Genomic DNA, 24,123 nt, shown 5'->3' with positions numbered 1-24,123 from the left:
ATTATGATAAACGTGAAAAATATTTGAAACACAGAGACACAGATACGATATGCTTTTCCAAGTCTGCTTCTCGGCAGTAAGCAGCGCCGTGGCTTTGGCGATATGATACGAATCTCCTCTTCATTCGATATCTTTGCGCGTAACTAATGATCAACTGTCACGAACAGATCCTGCATGTGAATGAATGTTCTAACACGTGGTCGTTCACACGAACTGCCGGCATCAATTTAGGATGCGTACCACTATCTGTGCGTTTAATTGTTTGTACCATTTCATTTCCATCAAGTGATAGATCCCATTCCCATCTCATCCCTTCCCAGCGCCAACGGTTAGGCTGAAGTCGAATCGCAATATCAGCCACACGCCTCCACCGCACGGCAAGAATGAATGGAGGGAAGCTAATAGCTACTGTCAATCGTCGCTGTCAAAACCGATTTCCTTCCGGGATGGCGTTAGGTGGTAGCGGTCTGTGGCTTATTAACTGCCGGCGCTCTCAGCCAGGATGCAGCAGCTTCATTTCAGTTCAGGGGCGGTGGTGGTTGTGCTTATAAATTGAGCTCAATATATTTCTGGTGTGTTTTCTTTGTAAGTAGTTCTGCTATTTTTCGGGGAGGGGGGGAGGGGGAGCAGGGGGGGGGGAACCGTGTTCCAGGAAGCCAGAGACTGGGGAAGCAAAAATGATGGGATGATGATCAAAAATCGCAAGAGAAAGCGAAAGCAAACTGCGCGTCGAATGCAATGGCGATCGAATTTGGCATCGTGGCTTCCTCGGAAGGCTCGTGCCGTAGCTGCTTGCGGGGAAACTTCCGTACCAAAGTTGATCGATTGGAAGAGAAAAATCGACAAGTCTTGGACCCATCAGCAGCGACTGCCAACGGTTCGCTGCTTGAGTTGTACACAATTTCCCAGGAGAGAAATTTGAAGGCGTACAGCAACGGCCCTGCCTGCCGGAAGGAAGGAAAGTGAGTGAATAATTTAAATTTACATTTCCTTGTCAGCAAACGGTACAACCGTTGGCTGGCCTGATCGAATCGTTCCAAGAATGCTAGAACGGCTGGTAGACGCCCCCGGTGAACGCGAACGGCAGTGTCGCGCGCTTATCAGTCAATTTCCGATACCGATTCATCTTCGAACTTCCAGCCAAACGTTCGTATCGAACGAAAAGTGCTGCACCGGACTGTGGCACGAGTATCGAAGGGCAGCAGCAGCAACCGAAAGAAAATAAAAGGCACAACTAACTAACGAAAAACAGACAAAGCTACGGGGTTCGGGTTGTATCGCTTGGTCTCTAGCCAGTTCATCATGGAATCGCAGCTGCTCCGAATGGTGCAGCGTATTTTTTTTTGTGCTTGGTGCCTGTCTGCCAGGCATTGGAAGGCTCGTGTGGGTTGGTTTGTAGGGAAGATCATCGTGCTGCCCTTATGCCACCACCCACCACGCACGCCGGAGGAAGTGAGCTGTTTTTATTTTCGCTACCATTTCACTGTCAGCTGTGTGACGATAGCGAGTATGATTGATTAGCGGAAACATTACATTTGACAATGAAAGATTTGTTTTTATTGGATTCTGTTTTTATGATTTAACTCGCCCACTTTGCTGGAGGAAAATATTGTAACAGATTTATGTTGCGGTGTGTGCCGGTTGACGTTGACGATGGTTGGTTTAGCAACCGGTAGTGGATGATTATGTAGAAGCAGTTTTAAGGAAGGAAACAAAATTTCTACCCTCCAAATCACACGATCGGACAGGTTATGTTCAATAAAAAAGGATTAAAATCGTTTAGTGTGAAATGTTGTCTCCCGATGGAGACGCCTGGTACTTTGTTGTGTGACGTACCAGGCGCCTCCTTTCGCAGCGGTGCAATCAAACCAAACCGAAAGCTTCGCGAACGTAATTGTCACCAAAATTAGTGGCTTTAACAAACTGTCACTATTGAAATCCGGTGCAAATGCGAATGTGTTTTATGGCCAGCCGGGCCCTCAACCATTTAGATTTTGGATGATTTTATTGCTCAGCTCGTTTGCTGTATGCAAAAATTCGGTATTTTTTCTCGTAGGATAAATGGCTTTTTGTACACTGTTTTTACCGACATTCTGCGAGGAAAAGTATACACGGAAAGCGTAAAGGAGCACCCGCAAAACACTTGTAATGAAATGGATATGAGGATGCGTGAAATGTATAAAGCAAAACATTTTGCCCAAACGCACAGGCCACCGTATTATTGTACATGTGCCGGGGCATGACGAAGCGATAACGTATGGTAGAAGATTAATCAAGCGTGACTATAAATTCAAACCTACCATAATAACCAGCTCGCTAGCAGAGGGGTTTGGAGTGTACAATTTTTTTCCTCCCTCTCCCCCGTCCATTGCTGCTGGTGTATAACAGCGGTCCGCCGTTGGACGCGGGTCGCATGGTAACAATTAACCCCGCGCACACTTCAACTTTTTCTCTTCAAACGCCTCCACCGAACCGTGGCTGTGGCTTGGTTTGGGCGAATGCGAACAACCCGGGATGCCATTACGCAAGGTACGGGAGCGATCCTTTTTCGAGCATTCCGTCTCGTTTTATGTGTCGGTCGAAAGGATGAATAATAAAATTACGCGCAATAATTTCCAACACACTGCACATTGCGAGATCGATGGGGATGAGGGCACCATCCGGCGGTTCTATTGCTTCATCGGACGGTGAGTTCGTACCAGCAAACGGAAATGAAACCGCTATCGACGGACCGCGTATCACGATTATCATGTGAAATCGTAAACCAGAAATAAAAAGAAGAAAGAATTTGGAGAACACGAACAATAAAACAAGTAAGGTCAGAGTAAAAATGTACTTGTTTGAATAAAAAAACAAAACAAAAACACAAAAACACGAGTGCGCAGCGTTTGGTAAGTGTGTCGATGCTTTAGATGTTTGCCATGTTTGTTTTTTTTTGCAAATGCTTTGCCATCTCTCTTTTTCTCTGTTTCCGGATTATGAAGCAATTGGCGGAGAGCGGGCGGGTGTTTAGGCTTTGTCGAGCGGACGTGCGGCTGCCAATCCGCTGTAGAACATGTTTATGGAGAACGAATATGAAGTCGATAAAAAATATGGCAAACGCTTTATTGCTTCCACCCCGAGCACAACTGGATCTGTAACCGTTATTGTTTATTCAATTTCTTTTCCCTGTGGTGGGGATCGTTGCTGCTGTTGCTGTTGATGGTGGTGGTGAAGGTGCGGTGCCCGGGAAAGGACACGTGTTTTCATTTAGAAGAGTCATCCACCTCGGTTCGGGCGCAACAAAAAAAACAAACCGGGGGAAGAGAAAACCCAAAATTGAGGTGACGAAGCGTATCGGATAAAGCGAAGCTTGGTTGAAAACATATTTGAGTTTCATTTTATTTGCTTCCTAATTTAATTAAATTTAATATTTTATTTGCACTCCGCTCCGGGGCGATGGGGGACGAATGTGTTGAGCGGAGAAAAAGGGTGTACGATTTTGGCGAGCTGTAAAATGTTGAAAATATTTCTCACGCACATACGGACGGTAGGATACTGTGGGCAACACGCCAACCATCACGGTGTGTCGATGGGCGTACGAGGGCCAACGGGCCGTAGAGGGGAAACAGTTTTCATCACACGGGGAACAGAGGTTTATGTTTACCAGTGTGGCTTTTGGGAGGGCCGGAGCGAGTGGGTGATAGTGATCATGAGCTTATGTTTCGAAACCGATGAGGTACAAAATTTAACACTTCAGTTAGTTCGGTGCGAATTCGATGATAAAATTGAGTTGGTAGCTAGAATGGTTTCTGCGAGTGGATTCGGATTTCAGATTTCAATTCGTCGCGCCTCGAGTGGACTGTTACAGTTGTACGTATTGTGTGCATTAATTGCAGTGGCGCACAAAGTGTGTGACTGGCAATACTGTTTACAGACGCATCGCTGGGTTGGACCAACGTTGCTGGTGGCCTTTGCCAAATAGAGCATTTTACAGACCCATAAGCATATTGTGTAGCTCAGCTTGGTTCGATTGCGTGTTGGATTTCACCGCCTAATCAACGGAAGGCCGATGCTTTATGGCAAAGACGTGCAATCCGGCGGTGAACAGTGTATTAAAATGCCCACACAAACCAATGGTCAGGGACTGTGAACAAAGGTAGAACATGTGTACTGATTTTAACTTGAATGTGAATTTATCGTACAGACATTCCTTTCCTAATTGACTACGGGAAGCATGGCAATAAAATTGTAGCTTTTTCAAGTATGGAACATGAGATTTCTTGATTTGATTTTCAGGAAATCTGATTCAGATTAACACAATGAGAAGGAAACGATAAGTGTCTCAAAACTAGCTACAGCGATTCAAACGAATATTCGGACTCCTCAAAATTGAAAAATTTCTCGAGTTCGAGGATGTTTTTCTTGGGTTAGAGATTCTTTTTGTATTAATATTTGTGTACATATTTAGTTTAATCAATCTCAAAAAAACTTGAAATTTGATTTCCAAATAGCAGAAATTGACAAAACTGCACACAAAATCCGATTTTCACAAGCCAAAGCAGAGAAATCAAAAAGTAATATTTTACATTTTTTAAGAGTTTTATTTAGCTTTTAATGCCTGTTTTAGAAGTGTTTTTTTTTAATGCAAACTTAGGCTCATTTGATGATGGACTTTTTGGTCCTTTACTGCAATTCTGGATATCAATCCTCGTAGTGGAATCATGGATCAACAAGTTTTTTTGTGAATAATTAAAAGAAAAGTATGTATACACAATAATATGTCTAAAAAGAGTCATGATCATCCAGCTCTAGGATAAGAAAAATGACCTCAAGTTGTTGTCATACTCGATTTGTAGGTGTCCAGAGTTTCGCTGCTGTCACTGTTTGTAACTTATAATTTAACAGGGTAAGGTGTAAGCGACATCGTCGCCGGTCTTCAAATGGAAGGGGTTCAACTGACTGAGGACTGACTATCCAACTACGTGGTATTGGCAAGTCTAGTAAGCCATTCAATAAGGCCAGCGTGACAATGAGGCTTAAGTATGTAGCTGTCATTTAAATGCTTAAATATTGATCATTACATGTTTCATATTACAATAAAATATAAATCGAAGCAATACGGCCTGGCCGTCCCTTATGATAAAAAAAATATATATATATATAAATCGTTGTTTTAGAAAAATAACTTTGAACGAAATATTAAGTCGTTAGGATATTACAGCTTTGGCAACCAAGAATTCTCCTATCCCCAGAAACACCCATTGAAGGATATCGCCCAAATTGGAAGAAAAGAAAACAATTTCGCAAGTGAAAAAAAAAAACACATCATCAAGAAACGAGTTTAGCGGCGAAGTATTTCCACTCCATTAATCATAATACGTCCTTCGCATCGTCCCGGCTCGGTTGACACTTTGGCAGGTCGGGGCAGAAAACTCATCAGCGCTGAGCGCGATTCCCGTTGGGTCGGTAATTTCTGCGATCGTTACCGGATGGAAATGTGGTACCATTTCCACTGATATTGATGATTTTACCTTCCCCGTCTAGGGTTGAACCGGTACGTCAAGCGTTTACCGTGGAACTGGGAAAAGGTTGATGGCTGCGAGAGCAGCAAGCAGCAATTGAAAAGGAAACTTAACATTTTACACTCATCGAGCCGTGTTGTGCTTTTGCGTTGAAATGCGTTCTTTAAGACACAGCGCGAAATGTATTGTTGAAGCTCGTTTACGGGGGCCCACTGCTACCTCGACTCGGGTCCAACTTTTGGTGAAGCGTTCCATTCAAAATAATCGTTGGTGTCAGCTTTCGAGGATGCGGTAGGTGAAGGCTTCGGTCCTTCGGTACGCCGCTACGATGACACAAGACGCGTACCGGCGAGTTCGTTTGTTTGCTTAGTGCCCGATAAGAGGCTTAAAATTTCATCACCCCACAAAGTAATTAATCAATGATGTTTCGTTGCCCTAAGGGGGCGTACGGTGTGCCTGAGATGCCTGGCGGGAGCTTTCTGTCACTACGGGATCAGGTAGGCACAACAGTCGCTCATCGGAAAGGATGTAGTGTGCTAACGGATTATCGCATTCCCCGTCCTGCCTGCAGGGTGGGAAGGCAGCTACAGGAAGCTTTAAATTGCGGCTTCAAAGTGAAGTCGTGCGATGGCGATGTCACACGATGGTGTGACGTTCCGTGGAAAGATTAAAGCCAATACGCTGGTAGAAGAAATTAGCGGCCAGATTACGTTCGGATGTTGCAGAACGTGTGCGAGATAAGAAATAATTCACCTATCGGGAGATTTGTCGCGAATTATATCATCAACAACAAATATCGTCAGCAGCAGTATGAGCCCTTATTGTTCGTGGGAAAGGTTTGGTTGTTTGTGGAAGTTTCTCGGATAAAGTTACGCATCGTGCCCGGATTATTGCTCAAGAAGGTTTCTTATCAAGGCCGAAAATGTGGTCGCATTTTCTTTTTACTTTGGCTTACTCACGCAAACAAATCTTGCCAAATCATCCACTTCCGATAGCGACTCTGTTTCTGGATGTGGTTTTTAAGGGGAAAAAATCATTTCCGTTTCGATAATCCAAATCGATGGGTAGTGGTGACAAGGATGCCTTATCACGTCACAATGCGCTAGCGTGTTAAATTTTCTGTAACAAAGCATCCGTCACCATACACAATCTTGCAGATGATAATATAAACATGAGGTTCCCTGCTGGCTCGCAATTGTTTTACAACCGATTTGTCAGGGTACTTTTTGATTTCATAACGTAAACATAGTACACCGAAAGAAACACAAACCCCACACGGGGTGGGACCAAATTCAAGGATGAAGAAGATTGTGCGTGAACAAAAAGCCAATGAAGTTTTATGGTTGTGGTCACCAACAGCATCAACGTCACCGAGGCCTCACGAGCCATCGTACACAAACATCACACAAACGTACGAAGATTTTAAAGCGCCAAACCTCGAACGGAAGCAAACGTTGTTGCCACTGTGGCAGGCAGGCAGAAGGTGCTGGCACTCGCAGGGTCATAAAACGCAGCAATCCAGCGATAAGCTTTTGCCGGGGTTCGTTACGGTCCGCGTGACATAATCTTATCGAGCGTGGTCGGATGGATATTTAATAATCGCACACGCATTGATACACTCTCAGTGAGCCGTTAAGAAGCTATCAACGTACCATCAACATGGAGCTATTGCTGTCGCCGTGGAAGCTAACGTGGCTTTGCGGACTGGTGTGCCTGCTGGTGCCTGCGGTGGTGCAGTGCACGTTTTTGGACACGTACCAGGGACAGCTGGCCGAGCTGCACAAGCAGATGAAGACGGAAATTGGCAAACGGTTCCGGGAGAACAGTGAGCTGAATGGTGCAATGATCGAACGGGACCTGATTCCACTGTTGGCAGAGGGTACGGTCGCCATCCGGGAGGCAAACAGTGATCTGCAGGATCTGATTGCATTCCTGCGCCCGAGTGATGCGACCGGTGAATGTTGGGCCTCGGTAGATGCGTTGATCTATCTGTACAAGATATTCTCACAGTGGGACCTGCAGGACTGTGCGTACGCTGGCTACGCCCGGTGGATGCGGGAAGATGGCCGGGTACGATTTTACCCGGTAGCGCACGAGCTGCACCGTGCAAGCAGTGAAGTGATCAACGCCATCGTCGGTGTCCTGTCGGAGGATAATGTGATCACAAACGGTGAAGAGGTCGAGGGCCGGCTGGATGCCAATTTGGATCACTTTAACGAAGTGTCGATTGAGGGTCTGCAGGATTTGGACGAGGAGCTCGAGAAGCACAACGATCGAAGGGATGCAATCGAACAGTTTATGCGCCAGTGTATCGATCGGACAATTGCTACGAGTCGGGAGGATGTTGATTACACTGTTCGCTATGCGGAAGATTTCTGTTTGTAGGCATAGTAATAAATAAATCTAGTCAAAACCTAGTGATTCCACTATCATTCGTATTGTCGTATTTATTAAGGGATTTCAAGCACCGATTCAAGCACTACTCCAAAGCGGCAAGACATTCCGCCAGCGAGTTGTCAAGGTAGCTGAACCAATAGTCTACATCATCGTACACCCCGGAGAAGCAAACTCGCGTCGTCTGCACGATCTGTTCGGCCACCTCGTCATGCCCGTCGATCTCGTTCTGTAGCACGATTTGATAGTTACCCCACAGGAAGCGCAGATATTCGAGCTCCTGCTCCAGATACTCGAGCTGATCTTCGAGCACGGGATGCAAAGCGTATGCTTCCGAGGCAAGAGTTAGTGCACGGGCCGCTTCACGGACGATCGTTTGTGCGTGCGAATAGAACGTGTACTGGGCGTCGGCATTCGTTTCTTCGTAGGCAACAACCGCGCACCAACTAATATCCCATCCGGTAAGGTAAGCGTACGTATCCAGCAGCTGAAATGCATCGTCAAAACATTCGGCTGTTTCGTTCGCCCGTTCCCACCGATCCAACTCGAGCTGTTCCCGTTTGGTGGCAACAATCTCGCGCAGATTGACCGTATCGTTGCCCATGATCGAGAGGACGTAGTTGTTGGTGGCCAGTATAGCATCACTGTTTTCCGCCCGCTTTCGCTGTACTTCCTGCTCGATTTCTTGGCTTAGCTCATCGAGCTGCTGCTGCAGCTCCTCGACGGTGGAACCGAACGTGGTGCCAAGCACCAGGGCTAAAACTGTCACTACAGCTAACACGCGCATGATGAGTGACACTAATGCGTTTTTAAGTTTAACTTTTCTCAGGTTATCCGGGGATCACAGCGGGGGATCCGTTAGCCGTGCAGAAGTTATCACGAAATACTGGACCAGACCAGAACGCAGACTGCTATTTATGGACGAACGAACGTTATCGAAGGGCACGGTCATGACGTCGATCCTGGTAAGCTGTTTGCTGTTCCAAAACAGGGGCATATCGTGAAACAATTACAGGGTCACCGTACCAGTAGCTAATGAGGAAGTGTTAAAGGGGCGAAAACGCTAAATCATAGTGTAATAATTGGTTCGTAAACGAGCTTGTGTGGGAAAGATTCTTTCGTACTGATATCTGAAGCAGTTAATACTTTGGTACAGACATTGTTCGGCAGCACGTTTCTCGGGTTTGATTCTCTCTGTTTGCATTATTAAATGGATAAAAATAGAGAAGCCTTGTCCAGCCGAGCGGTACTAGTAAATGATGTATTATTCCACCATCTTTCAATTTTCTAACAAACCAACAGCCTATTGTATTTTTATTGTTCCGATCGAATTTCAAGCATCCCGTAGCAATAAGCGACACGTGACGCTATCTGCTCGTTATTGTAATTCCCTGTGGGTGGAAGATTTGATACTCCCGATCGGTTTCTTTCAACTGATGGCTCACCTTTGCCTACGGAAAATAAAATAAACTGCCAAAAAGTGTTTCCATGGCTCCTTTCGCAATCGTTTTGCTATTATGCGCCGCATAATTTCTTACGGCAAAAAAGCAATTGTTTGTGTAAGCCTTCGCTTTTCCATTTTTTTTTTGGTCGCCCCCAGAAGGTTTTCCCGGAATAGCTTATGTGGGCAGGTAATAAGGCTTTCGCTACCTCAAACGATTGAGCTTTTTCCTTTCGCAATGCTCAAAGAATGTTTTCAATAATTTCTTTTGGACAAAAAAAAAGTTGCCAACGATAACAACCGAAGGATAGTGACTAGCCTTGAGAGTGTAGTAAGGCTGGAAGTAACTTCACTTACACAACTTTAAACACACGCACACACCGAATCCGCTTGTTGTGAAACGAGGCAGAAAACAAACCGCAACTTCTTATCATTGAGTGACTGCTTTTCTTGACGTGCTTTTCGGACGCCACATAACACAACTTGACCATTTGCTGAAAACTCCTCGCCCTAAATGGTAGTGGATGTGGTTAAGTTTAGTGACGGATCGTTCCCAAATGGGTCACAATTTCGTCGTTGCGCCTTTTGATTTATGGCAGTGTGATACGGTGGCGGAGAGACCAGAGATAGCAGGCCGTGGTCGTGTCGTAAAGCCGAAATCCATAATACTTATTATACGACCCACTCTCGGAATCGGTTTCGGCCAATCGGAAGGCTTGTTGTGCGTACCGGCGAGCGAGACGGCATTGAAGAATATCATAACGGTGTTATGCGTTTTGAAGATTTTCCTCCCGCACTAATCTCTAGCCGTACCGCCCGTACGCCACCTGCCGTCTCGAAATGGAAGCAATGTTTCGAGCCAGCGCCTGAACGGGTCGAGACAAATGGCTGGTGGATGGGACTTACGATAATAAACATTCCGTTTCTCGTAGTGGCTCACACACGCACACCCAGAGCGAACGATTTATGGTGCACCTTCCGTGCGTTGAGGCTGGAGAAACAATCGCAATTACCTGTTTCGACAAGCGAATCCACCAGCACAACCAAGAAAGAGAGAGAGAGAGCTCGTAGAGTGCACAGTGCGCCGAATGAATTAAATTAAGTTTTGCAATTTCTTTGCCAAAAAGAAAAAAAAAAACGAGGCACAGTAGCACAACACTTTGTGTATTCGGTGTGGTGGCACTGCGCGCCAGAGTAAGAGTGAAGTTTAGATATTTTAGAAGCGTCTTAACCGTAAAAACTCGAAACGACCTTAATTTATCGTCTAAACCCCCAAATGCCTCATTACGTAGCGCGGGTGTAAGCGGTAAGGAAACTGACCGAACCGGGAGCCGAGATAAAGCGCCCGAACACGGTGAGTTGAAGTTACGTGCTGATGGTGGTGGTGGTGGTGGTAGAAAGTTACTTGAAAGTTTTAAGGGTCTCGACCAATGTGCACCCGAAGCTTCCGCTCGTCGCTTCATTCGGTACATCCGTCCGAGTGTGCCGGGAAGTTACCGAAATCAGTTTCTCAATTACATCGTAAAATTATGGACTGAGTTCCGGTTGCTATCCGCGTTGCCACGGGCCGGGGGAAGGATCGGGAGCGTTGCGGAGAAAATCGTTATAGAGTCGGTTTACAGGAGTGAAGGTTACTCTACGAGAACGCAAATCAAAGCAAAAGCGAACAGAACACACACACACATCCGGGAAGGGCACGTAAGCCGTCCCCCAAAGGAGGGTTACCCTTAGTTACTGTGTCGCACATCATCAAGCCCAACTGTGGAAGCTTTCGTTGCGGGGAGGGGGTAGGAAGATAGAGACAAGCCGGGCCACGAATGTGATACTGTCGAAAATTTGCGTTTCCGGTACTGTGAAGCACCTCCTTCAACGCAGATCATATAATCCCGGAGCTGTGATGTTGAGAATGGGAATGAACAGAGTTCCTCCAGTTACCAGCGCTGCCATACGGTGCTGGTACCAGTACCGCACCGTGGCAATGTTGGTGTGTGTGTGTGTTGGGCTGAGCTTTTGTGCTTAAGCCCTCATGTTAAGCTTCATGCTCCTCACATTCGTCCACCAGCAGCATTCGCTTCACCGCATTTGATCATCACAATCTGTGGGTGGGTCGGAATCGGTGGCCGTACCTTGATGTGAGCGGCAGGAGAGAATACAAACAAAAAAAAAAGGAAATATCAAATCTGGCCGGCCGGAATGGTGTGGAAAGAACGGTGTAGTAGAGAACGATGATTCGGACCAAGTGCAAAACTGTCACGACCGTTGCCACGACAAGAGTGGCAAGATTTATGAGCGATTTTAAATGGTAACCCTTGTGCATCCTTGGTTGGTTCCAGTCGCCGGCACACTTCCTGAAGTGCTGTTGTGTAATGTAGTGTCGTTTGTTTGTTTTGCTAAATCCAAAACCCCGGCTACACTTCATCACTTCGACATTGCATCGGTTTGCATTGTGTGGCTGAACTGGTCTGTTATGCTGCTGCCGCGTTCTCCACATGCCCGCCCGGTCGAAGACTAGCAATGAGTGCAACATTTGCAAGTGCATTAATAAAATTTGTTTTAAACTAGCACACAGGGTTTGTGTGTGTGTGTGTGTGTTTGTGTGGCCGAGTTTGGGTATGCAAATGAAATGCATTGCGGGGTTGGGAAAATTTGTCCCTTTTGTGCGCTGCTAGTGCGCGTTTTCACAGCACACGGTAGCAGCGAAGGTATTTCGGGTGGATGTGTGTACGTGTGGCCATACCGTTTAATAGTGTGCGGTGTAGCCCGATCATTTATCATTGTTTGGGTTGGCGTAAACTGGCGGCAAAAGTACACAAGTTGTCCAATAACTCAACGAAAGTGGGCAGACTCTGGTGTACGCGAGGAGAAGCGAGCTCGGGAAAGATTATTCGTTATGCGTCCGGATGAAATCGCAACATACATTTGAATGGTGTTGCACTTGTGCCATAAGCTGTTGGATTTGGAAATTTCAGCAGAATTTCGCGTAACATAGTTGCAACGTTTCTATTGTTCATTTTGAATGTTTAAGCGTGATTGGTGTTTGTGGGTTTGCTTGATTAGGAGATGCTACTGGCATTTAAAGATATGCTATCATTTTACAAACAAGTCGATTGTATTGTCATGTCATATTCTATTGCATACTTGCTAAATGCAATACATTAATCTTTGTACTATAAACTCGTGACTTGACATGAAGATGTTGCTTTATTGATATAATTTTTCCGTAGCTGGAGAAAATAATCCTCCATACCAGGGCTATCCAAACTAAAAACCAGAGAGAACCTCCCGTGCGAGCTTTAGTGCTGATTTCAATATTTATTTTCATCGATAAATAATTTCCAATTCATCTTATTTTATTTCACTAGGAATTCTCGGCACATCAAATGATACGTGGGCTGCTACATATATTTCTGGCCTAGGCCACATAATCACACTAACAACGTTTTGACGTAAGTCCATTATTTGTGATGTTTACATTGACTCGAACAAATCAGTATCTCCAATACAATTCAATTGACCTGTGAACATTTTCGTGCGATCATTTTCAACAACTTTCGACGTGGACTATCAATACAAGACTGCTTTGGAGAACTAAAATTTTTCTATGGCGATGAAGCACCATCCTATAGCACTGTTGCAAACTAGTGAAAATTAATTTAATCGTGGCCAACGATCGTTCAATGACGAATTTCGAGAACATCGCCCAAAAACGGCCGTTGTGCCCGAAAACATAGATGTCGTTCGAGATCCAATTGTACAAGATCGCCATGTGACATACTGCGAGATAGAGACATCTTTGGACATTTCTTCCACCAGCATAAACACAATTTTGCACTAACACCAGGCCGTAAAAAAAAATTGATGTCGTTAGATCCCGCACATGTTGACAATCGCTCAAAAATAGGCTCGTGTCGATTGGTGCAAGGGAATGTTGAAAAAATACGATCATGGTGCTTCTGGTGCGACTGTTCCACTTTAAGATCGACGGACGATCGATTCTGAATGATACACCACAATTTGTTTGCCAGAAGTCTTCGGAGAAATTCGAAAAACGAACAACAGAAAACGCATCATTCTTCACCATGAGCGATGCAAGCTCGCACACATCGGCTCAAACCATCGTTTGTTTGGACCGGTCAAAACGTCGAATTGATGGGTCATCCGCCCTTATAGCCCTGATTTAGTACCCAATGACTACTATATACACGCGCACATCAAGAAAACAAAATGCGTGGTAAACGATGCTGTCCTCAGAAGATGCTGTTGAAGCGTCAAAAACTACGTTTTTGAGGTATCTCAAATAGAGTGTAAAAAGTGCTTCGACAAATAGTTTTATCGCATGCAAAAGTGTATGAATGAAGCTGGAGAACACTTCAGAGAAGAATAAAACAATTTTTGATGATAAATAATTGCACTTCCATTATTAGGCCAGAAATATAAAAAGCAGGCTACGTAGCGGAAAAAATAGAGCAATACCGATTGTAATGCGTGATAAATATTTGGATTTGTACAATAGCTACAGCTACAGATAACAATTTCAACGTATTTTCTGGAGTATCAGAAATCTGAAGGATCAGCAATCACACAGTTAACCTTTAAATTCCGTTTTTATGGAAGGATTTTTTGAAGATTAAGTAGAATAAAAGGTTTCAGAAATTACAATTTTTCCACAATCCACAAGCAATTGTTGTGCATTGTGCCCTATGAGTTGCAATTGGAGCTCGTCGAAATTCAAGCAAACGATTACCTGAAAGACAAATTCAAAGAAGGGGTGATTGGTTTACACAAAATAAAATACATTTTCTCGTATGAAATACGTTTAAATCTGAATAAAGACTCATTTTGAAGGACAAAAAACTGCACATCAACTTCAGATCTGAAACCCGAATCGTTGGCGCTTATAGTGTAGAAGAAATTATTTCATTATTGGCATTACTTAAAGCAGACATGTAGTAGAGATTGTATCCAATAAAGTATAAAGTTAAAATGAAATTTTATTTAACTTAAGTGTAAAAAATGTTTTCGTATTGAAACTGCTAATCTAATATCTACAAATTCCGTGAGTATAATTTTCTCATTGGCCAATTTTTATTAAAATATTTCTACTATCCCGTCTAACATCCGACAGGAACTACTTTCCAACCCAGGCACCTCACCTCTCCTAAAATCCAATTATTGTTTTGTACATGATTAACCATCTGTTCCACCTTGTACAAAGTTGGAGAACCCTGCTCGGGTAGACTGTCTGAATTGGAACACTTTATCTAAGCAACTAAGAAAAGGATAAAACAAAACCTTTCAGTATGAGCAAAAAACATGTTTTATTTAAATAGCTTAGCTTAAACATCCAGTGTAGAAACCATAAACATAAAATTCGAGATCAATATAAAAGAAGAATATAACCCCATCCCTCACATAAACAATCCATATAAGGGAGGAAATAAAAGCGAAAGCTTGCACATTCATCAATTTACACCCCCTTGACACGGTGGCACGGATGTAAAGCACAGGAAGTCGTCAATGGTTCAGTGATGCAGTATTTGGACGGATCACAAGAGCTAGACCTACTATCGTCCATTTATCGGGGCACACTTGTCCCAGCGCAAACAAACCATACAATTGGGGGAAGCTTTCGTTACGTATGTTTTTTGAGAGAGAGAGTTGCTGTATCATTTCACCGATTGATGTGGGAAAATGTCGGTGTGGAAAGTTAAAAAAATGTAGGGATTTTTGTTTCACACTTGCGCACAATTGGCCATTGGAAAAAAAAGTTTGGCACTTTTTCCGTTCGAATGTAACCAAGTGGAATTGTGTGAGGTTTTTTATGGAGGTGTAAAACAATTCACATTCTACACCCCAAAAAAAAAGGTCAAAAACAGCATTCGGGGTGTGCTTTATTTGTTTGCAATCTGATATTTGGCTACTGGCGCGGCTTTAGTATGCGTATGTATGAGTATGCGAGCTTTTAATTCTCCCTCTTGCTGTTGAATGATATAAACCAAGCAGGGGAGAAAAAGAAATGGGAACGAATTCTTGTTAAAAAGAAGTACTATTGATTCCGTTGGCCAGGGTACTCCGGTGCTGGTTGCTCAGTCCAACACATTTTTGAGCCGGTCGGGAAAGAGTGTGTTAAGAGTCGAATTTACATCGTCATAAATTTTATACCGTACCCCGCTATATAGCCAGCGATAAACCGGCGTGAGCGTATGTTTTCCTTTTGCTTACTCTGGACTGTCGACAAAAAAAGTGGACTTTATAGCCGCTTTTCCTTGCATAAACGCGGATGGAGAAAGTCGGGCTGAAGAAAAGGGTGCAAACATGCAAGGTTATTATATTTATCTAATTTATCACAAGACATCGGCGGAAGGGAGCGAGAACAAAACACAACAAAATGACAAACGTGTTTCGATAGTTAAAATTAGCATGCAGTCGAACAGCGGAGGCGTGTGTTGTGCACAATTTTGACACCCAATTACAGTTCTTTACATGCTGAACCTATTGAGCACTGTGGCCACCAGGAAAACGTGTGTGTCGTCCTTTATTTGTGAGACAACATTTTAAGGCGTTTTTCCTTTCACTATCCCAGTAGAAACTTTTCCAATCGAACGCCATACCAGTTTTGTGACCCCATGATCAATTGGTCGTCGGGGGGGTTATGATGGGTTTGGATTAAGAAGAGAATGTTGAATGTTTTGCCTTCTTTTTTATTTTGTTTGTAGCTTTTTGTACACATCGGTGGCGGCAGGTTTGGGTGAAAATTTATTAATTCAACCGACAAAACTTTTCCAATCACTCGTGCACAAAACAGGGCGCCTGGGCTGCCACTGTACGCAACGAACACCAGCAGCAGGGTCTCCAAATGAGTGATGGTCATTTTTCGTACAGTACATGCAGAAACATGCTTCTTCTCCCGGGGAGCTGTGTGATGCAATTGGGTGCAAAAACTTACTAAGGCCTCACTTTTTTTTGTTTACAGCAACACCAACACCGAAAGGTCTCGATCTTTTTAAGGCAAACGTTTTGACACGGCATTGTACTTCTTCGTGCATGTTTTGTGGTGGTGCTGCTGGTGGAACATTGGCCAGCACACCGAAAGACAACGACTCTGGACCGACACCGATGGATGCATGTTTCGTTTTCTGACCCGTTTTTTTGTTACTCCATTTACAACACCCCACGGATCCATCCGTGTGTGTGTGTGTGTGTGTGTGTGTGTGTGTGTGTGTGTGTGTGTGTGTGTGTGTGTGTGTGTGTGTGTGTGTGTGTGTGTGTGTGTGTGTGTGTGTGTGTGTGTGTGTGTGTGTGTGTGTGTGTGTGTGTGTGTGTGTGTGTGTGTGTGTGTGTGTGTGTGTGTGTGTGTGTGTGTGTGTGTGTGTGTGTGTGTGTGTGTGTGTGTGTGTGTGTGTGTGTGTGTGTGTGTGTGTGTGTGTGTGTGTGTGTGTGTGTGTGTGTGTGTGTGTGTGTGTGTGTGTGTGTGTGTGTGTGTGTGTGTGTGTGTGTGTGTGTGTGTGTGTGTGTGTGTGTGTGTGTGTGTGTGTGTGTGTGTGTGTGTGTGTGTGTGTGTGTGTGTGTGTGTGTGTGTGTGTGTGTGTGTGTGTGTGTGTGTGTGTGTGGATGGATGGAAAACGGAACGAACTATCACAGGGGAGTCATCATTTCATGCTTTCCGGAGTGATAGTCTTCCAGTGAAGAAGGGATACGATAATGGCTGCAAACCTAGGCGAAGAACCTCTGCTACAAGCCAGAGCTCGGAAAAATGTGAAGAGTGCTAGAAAGAATTGCTTCCTTCCTCAGCCGAACAACGAAACTCCGGTGTAGGACGAGCGACCGACAACTCCTACACCCTTGCATGGATTTTGCATGTTGTAGATATTTCTTACTGCTCCTGCTTTCGGTTACCCATCCGCCCACATTGATTCGGTGCATCGTGTTGGATGACGAAGACGAAATGAATCACGGGTACGAGATTCAGCGAGCGAGAACCCCAACTGCCATCTTGGGCGCCCGAGCGTTGGTGAAGAAGCGTGTGTCGTTTCTGTCCGTTGATTATGATGAAGTAGCTGACCAAGCAGGGAAGACGAACCAGGAGGTTTTCCCTGGTGCATATGAAATCGGGTAATGCATGTGTTGTTGCACAGCCGGGACTGGCAGCTTATATGTATTTTGCTTTTTATTTCGCAAGCAAAAGAAGCCGTAAAAAAGAAACTACAAGCACACAAAAAGTAACGTGGCCCGAGATGACAAGCGTGCAAGGTGATGGGTCGGTTACATCCACTCCCGGTGGCTCGGATGAAGGGCGTCTCCAGCACCGTGTGTGCGCGTTTAATGTAATCTTCATCGTTTGTACGAGCGGCCATCGGGCGCACACACATATTGGCACCCTCCGGAGGGGATCAGGATATGAAAATGTAATAAAACCTTGCACGAAGCAGCTGCACACATGGGGTTGTGAAACGGTTCTCCGTGGTTCATGCCCATCTAGGAGCGAAACATTGCTACTCTGTTACAGGAAACCCACGGCGCCTTTTTTTCTCTATAAATGGTGGCTAACGAAATCATCGTAATAGTCTTCAATGATTTGGTTGTCGGGATAAATCGACAGGAAATATGTGACCGTTGTAGGGGCCACCCCCCCTCCCCCCCCCACCGAAGGAAGATGATAAATGTGTCCGGATAATGATGCAGAAGATCGAGATCTTGGTCTCGATGGGCCGAAGGTTGTTGCGTTAATGATAAGAAAGATTGGGATGGAAAATTTGGGATATTGAAGCGGTCTGGTAGTAGAAAAGACAGCGCTTTCGGTCTTCAGAAAGCAGAACTAGGGTTCAAATTCCATCTAGACCTTTTATTGAAATTTAATACGCGAAAAAAATGTAATAATAATCAGAAAATAGGTAGCATTGCTGTACAAAATACACGTTGTTTCTAAATTGTTTTTAAAGACAAATTAGTTTGCAAAGGTTATTTACTCTTCTGCAAACCACTTGAGGCAGTTTGGTGAATGGTTCAGACACTAATTGTACAAATCTCTACTCAGAAAGCGTTGTTACATTTTACGGCACAAATGAAAGTCAGAAAACAACGAACCACAAAGGTTTCATGGCAACTTAAAAATCCATAAACCATGTATTTATTTCCCGCTGACAGCAGCAAATAGAGAAACAATGCCCCATACATCATTGAACGCATTTTCCGGGCTGCATTGTAAGTATTCATCGGAAAACCTTTGTTACAAAAACAAGCTCCAAGCTTAATGCAACCAATTCGGTGCTGTAATGGTGAATGTTTCATAATTCGATGCAAATAATCGCTTCGGTAGAATGAAATTTTGTTCTCTGCAATGATGCTCAGGTAGAAACGGTAGAATGCAGAACCAAAGTTCCGCAACATTTGACCTCATGCAGGCACTTTCACCAGGCAGGTACTTTCTCCTTGCAGGCACAACAATTTCACGATGAATCTGCCATTCCAGTGAGGGTTTACATTAGCTTCCATTGTGTGTACTGTTGAAGCGGGCTCCATCTTCGTCGGAGGTTTCATGCGTTTTTCAACCATAGCGAAAGCGCTAGTTAGGCGAACTGTTCGTGGAAGTAAGAAGCGACCGTGGTTCAACATCCATTTGCCAGGCAGCTGCTGGCATTTGTTTGTTTGATGTGATCTTTGTTACTGTTGTTCGGCAAAGTTAGTGCTCTTGCGCTTGTCGGCTAGCAGCCCGAAATGGTGAAGTTTAATAGCGATCAGTCACCTATGCTCTCGAAACGGTGCTCCCGCTTGCAGCTCAAGTACAGCGCCGGCCAAATTGTGGGTTTTTCAGATATTTAAAATTTACATTGTACGACCCACCCCTCCCGCAAAACGTTGAATAATAGATACATTTCAAAAATGACGCTAAGACAAAAAGGGTACTCGAGACAACGCAGGTTGTGAACGTTTCAAAAGTTTCACTATTAAAGCAAAGGGATTACTTAGTAAGCCTCATAAGTGGAAACTCCGTTCGCTTCGCTCACTGTGAGGCACATTATAAATATTCACAGCTTTGCGTAATGTGCGTTTGTTTCCTTTTGTTGTTTCCTAAAAAAAAAACAAGGAAGAAGGTTTGTGAATTAAAAGTAATACGCAGGAAACTTCTTTTTTTCCTTGACACTTGCCAGCAGCTAGAAACTTTTGCCCCAAACATCCACAACACCAAGGCCTTTTGGAAAAGGTAAGGATCCTGTTCATTGTGAGCAGATTACTTAAGGGATAGAAATGATCCTTTTCTAGTGTGTGTGCGTGTGTTTGTGTATCGTGGTGGAGTAGGTAAACATGAGCTTCGGAGGAAAAAAAAAACGTCAGAAAAGTGGCCAAAGAATCCTTATCGATGTTCGCAAACTCGAAGCCCAAATCAAGCCTTAGGACGAAGGAAGATTTACGCCACTGTCTTGGGTACCGTTTGCTTAGCATCCCGTAACGTAAACTTTTCCCGAGTTCTTCACCCGCCCCGTGCTGTGCATATGATTAGCCATGACTGTGTCTGTGTGTCTGTATAACCCACGCGATAGAACGTTAATTTTGCATTGCTTCTCACGCAAAAGTGTCAAATTCAGCTGTGGATTTTCGGTGTTTTTTTTTTCTCGTGTGCATATTCCTTAGCTGAAAAGTCAGGAGATGTGGTGTGGCGTTTTTTCCCGAAACAAGCGAAGCAAAACTTGTTGGATACTTTTGGGGAGGATGCAAAAAAAAAAAACCTCCCCCTATCGCTTGACCTACTTTTTTTGCACGACGTTGCAAATCCTGATGATGTATGTGACATGCGGGATAGCGGGCGATGGATGGTGGAGGCGAATGATACAGCATGAATTTACACTCCGGCACACTGGCAAGTAGCAGCCCCGGCTGTATGAAACTTTGGCTTTTATATAATCTCAGAAAGAGTTAGAGTTTGTGCGTTGAGTGGTTTATTTTTTTGGGGGTAAAAATATTGGTCGGGGTTATATGCATCACTCGCATACGATGATGCTTAAATAAGCGAGACTCTAAATGATTCCCTCGAAACGAGGAGTTTGTATTTGTTTTGTAAAGCTTGTAATGCTTGCATAAATCCCGCTAGAATGTTGTTAAAGTATCTGGAATATTGAGTTCCGAACGCACAACAACTTAAAGCTACTGTCCGACTGGCAGCCACGTTACACAAAAATCCACCGTACAGTTCTGTTGTAAGTTCCGCACTTATTTAACACACAGTCCACAGTAGCTCTACTTGTGGCAATAAACGGAACAGGGCAGCCAAAAAAGCACTGGTAAACTGGGCGTTTCAACCGATAAAGCAATACTCACACACATACACATCCCAACGACGCAACTGGCTGGGCCTGCTGATTGGCGAGAATTTTCCTTTTCGGAATTTTAATGAGGAAATTTAAAACGCGCCCATAAATTACTACACCGAAGTATAACTTACTTCCGCTGGCGGACGGCATCGACCGGATGAAGTAGTACCGGGCTTGGCCGACGGCCGAACTGCCTTTCGCAATTCGTCTGCGCTCATTCGCTCGGTGGCGCAAGCCGGTTCGACCGAATGTTCGGTTAAAGAAGCCTTCGAGGGTAAATCGCCCACCCTCACCCTCACCCGGTGCTGGACATGATGGTGCACACGGTGGTGTCTAAAGCCCGGTAAAATGTAGGACAAGATTGGCTTAAGCTATAGCCGGCTGGCGGGGGCCGAGTTTTCTTTCGCGGAAGTGCTCGAAATTGGATTAATGTGGTATCGCGCGGGGCAGAAAACATTGTCATAGCGGCGGACGGTTGCATAATGTTGCTTGATTGTGGCGTTCGCTGGTGAGCCGTTCTGTTGTTGCTTGTTTGCGGATTAGCGTTAAGCTGGCATGAGGGGAGGCTTTTTTTTGGGCCGTTCTTAGGCACCATCGGCCACCGGGATGAGCAAGCAAAAGTGCATTGCCTGGTGAAAAGTTATTGTGCTGAAATTTAAATTAATTTAGCAAATTAACCTTTACCGCTGGTTGGAAGTTCCGACAATAGCACACAAATAATTTTGAACCAAAACCCCAAACAAAAAAGCCTCAAAACCAGCATGTTTATAATAAGAATTTTGTCATTTTTTTAGGGAAAGTGTCCACGGGCACGGGAAAAGCAGTTGAGAAGCTGCTAAATTCATCAAAATTTTCTCAACCCTCGTGGCCCTGTGCCTATTCATTGAAGAGCATCAAATGTGTCCACTGTATCATTGAGTATGTAGATAGCTGTAAACAGGAAACAACGCAGCGGTAACATTAAAAGTCCTGTGCCAGCGGCAAATTTGGCCTTTGATGTAACCTAACACAACATTTGCCAGATGTTAGGTCAATCATCAGCAACCCTAGGTTCAAAGTATAGTTCTTGGTTACAGTTTAGAAATTCTACAATTAACCCTTCCAGGAACCCACTTTCGCATGTACCATCAACCTTCCAGGCGAAAACTTTCAATTCCGCTCGAATTAAAGATAACCCAACGTTCGACGTTTGCCTCACACACCATCCGGGGTTCGGTCGACGAAAAAAAAACTCCCTTTCAAACCCACATTGAGATCACAGAAGCGAGTGGTGGCAGATGAGTACTCGTGCTCGAATTTCCCAATCCCAATGTGATGGGCTCATTCCCGGGGAACCCCACCACCAAACCGAGAGGGTTTCATTTGTTGATTAGCACTTTCCCAGCTCAAGTGTACCGTCAAAAGATTGAGGCAGTACGATCCGCTCCGTCCTATGCCGTTCGTCGGTGTAGCTGACAGTTCCGGTAGCAAGCGGGCAAACGGACATCGACCGACACCCGAGCACGGCCGAGTGAGTACGCTCTCTCGATCCAGTGGCAGCGAAATTGACTCGAGTGTGGTGTAGCCCCATGTTTCCGGCAGTTGGGACGATCGATAGCGAGGATACTCGAATGTTCATCAATAATTCGAAGTGGTCACCTATTTTTAGTGTCAAGATGAGTGCACTCTCGCGTTCGGTTGGGAAAGGGGAATTGACTGCAACGCGCAGCAGGTGACAAAATGGATAGCAGTACAGGCTTGAATGGGCTGGGGAGGATGCTCTTTTCAACTGTGTTTCCATCGTGCTAGCGTATGTGTGTGTATGCGCGGATTGGTGATTGGCCTGATTGTATGCTTTTGAGCGGGGATAGATTGAGCAAGAAAAGTAGGAAAGATTTTTATAAAGTATCTGTACCGTTACTGATTTGTATCAGTTTCGTTTTGGAAGCAAACGTCGGGTGTCTCAGGCTTCGTTGCAACAAATGTTGCTTATAACGTATTTATGAGTTACATGTTTTTGTTTATTACGCGTGGAACAGCCGGGTTATATTGATTAAGATTTATTTCCAGATAAAACCTTTTAAATTTGGTTGGGTTTGGAGCACGTCCTCTTTCTTATGCACCAAGGATATTAACTACTGAAGAGAATGTCGTCACAAGTCATAGCCTATTAGATTCGTTCCGTTGCTTTTATGTTCCAAGTGTTAACGTTTGTCTTAAAAAACACCTACTAGGTTCGTTCCGATCTTTTCTAAAAAAGGAGCTTTTCAATCACTAGTGTTAACTGTGATCCAAGTCCTCTGTATCGCATCTTGAAAGATATAGAGGTGGCCTACACCTTGTCGACCGTCTTGTAGAGAACTTTTCTCTACATGCTTACTGGTCTGTCAATGGTGCAGCAGCGTTTGCTTGAGAGTCGACCTGTCTGATACGGAACCAAGTCTTCAAAGATACTTGGGAAGTGATCTAACGTAAAAACCTCCCGAGCTCATCGATGTTCCAAAAACTCTGCCACCGAGCCATGCAGAAAGACTGTGGGGATTAATGTGCTCGTGAGATAGAATAAGCTTGCTGAAAAAGCATCGCAATGAGCAGCCAAATAAACAAGATATATTCTGAAAGATATTTCAACCAATAAGCTGAACAACTTTAATAATAAGTTCACGAAGACGATTCGGCTCTTTTCATAACCTTCACAGGTTTTAATGCTTTGACAGCTTTTAAACTGTTGAGGATATAATTAGAAAAAATTCGAATTTAATGAAGTTTTCTTTAATTCAAACTCAAAACTTCAATTTCCATTAAATCCTCTTTCAATTAGTCATACAATGATGTGCGAAAACAAAACAGTTGTATTTCACCACAAGCGCTCACGGTAGCACTGAACTAATTGGTGATGGAAAAAAGTACTTGTCGTTGTGCTTTCATTAGTTCATTTCAGGAAATCGTAAATGTCTTTCAAATTAATCGCTCTTTCTTTAAAACGTGTTCAATCTGTCTCCTTCTCTTCCCTCTTTTCAACTTCTATTTCCCAGCTCCAGCCATCGATCCATGCCTGGAAGGTAGTGGTCCAGCTGTCCCTTGAGAACAGAAAACGCTACTCTTACTTAATTTTTCCCACCAGTGGAAATTATTTCCTCCATTCCAGAAACTTTGACGTAATGAAGGAAAAATACGTTCTATGAGCTTGCAAGCAAAAGTGCAACTTAAAAACACACAGCACAAATGTGAGCCTGAATGTGAATGACTGAATTTATAACGTTTACCTTACCCCGTCCCAGCAAACGAACGAGGTGATGAGGGTTCGATAAGAGAAGTCGCACCCAAAAAAGGATGTAGTGCACAAAAAAAAAGTGATTACCTTAAAATGATGGGCAACAACGAACAACGCACGTGGCCACGGGCACACAACAAACACTTGCGACTACTCTTGAAGCGGTAGAATCTTCGGCTTATCCTCTCGGCGGTGCTCCAGGAGCGCGTTTATTTGCTAAGCCAT

At 44.3% G+C, this 24,123-nt stretch overlaps 2 protein-coding genes across 3 annotated transcripts in view; one reads left to right on the top strand and one right to left on the bottom strand.

Annotated features, from left to right (window-relative positions):
• Positions 1-24,123, bottom strand: part of LOC126556912 (translational regulator orb2) — a 195,869-nt gene that overhangs the window by 55,912 nt on the left and 115,834 nt on the right. The window lies entirely within an intron of this gene.
• LOC126558915 (uncharacterized) lies at positions 7,049-7,889 on the top strand. The gene has a single exon (XM_050215003.1). The coding sequence runs from the start codon at positions 7,164-7,166 to the stop codon at positions 7,887-7,889; it is 726 nt and encodes a 241-aa protein (XP_050070960.1). The 5' UTR covers positions 7,049-7,163.

Source organism: Anopheles maculipalpis, chromosome 2RL (genome assembly GCF_943734695.1).
Source record: "Anopheles maculipalpis chromosome 2RL, idAnoMacuDA_375_x, whole genome shotgun sequence".
Lineage (NCBI taxonomy): Eukaryota > Metazoa > Arthropoda > Insecta > Diptera > Culicidae > Anopheles > Anopheles maculipalpis.
This window is presented reverse-complemented; position numbering and strand designations above follow the sequence as displayed.

Bases quoted from the DNA above. Each gene is read 5' to 3' on its own strand.
- LOC126558915 (XM_050215003.1), top strand. From the start codon at position 7,164: ATGGAGCTATTGCTGTCGCCGTGGAAGCTAACGTGGCTTTGCGGACTG.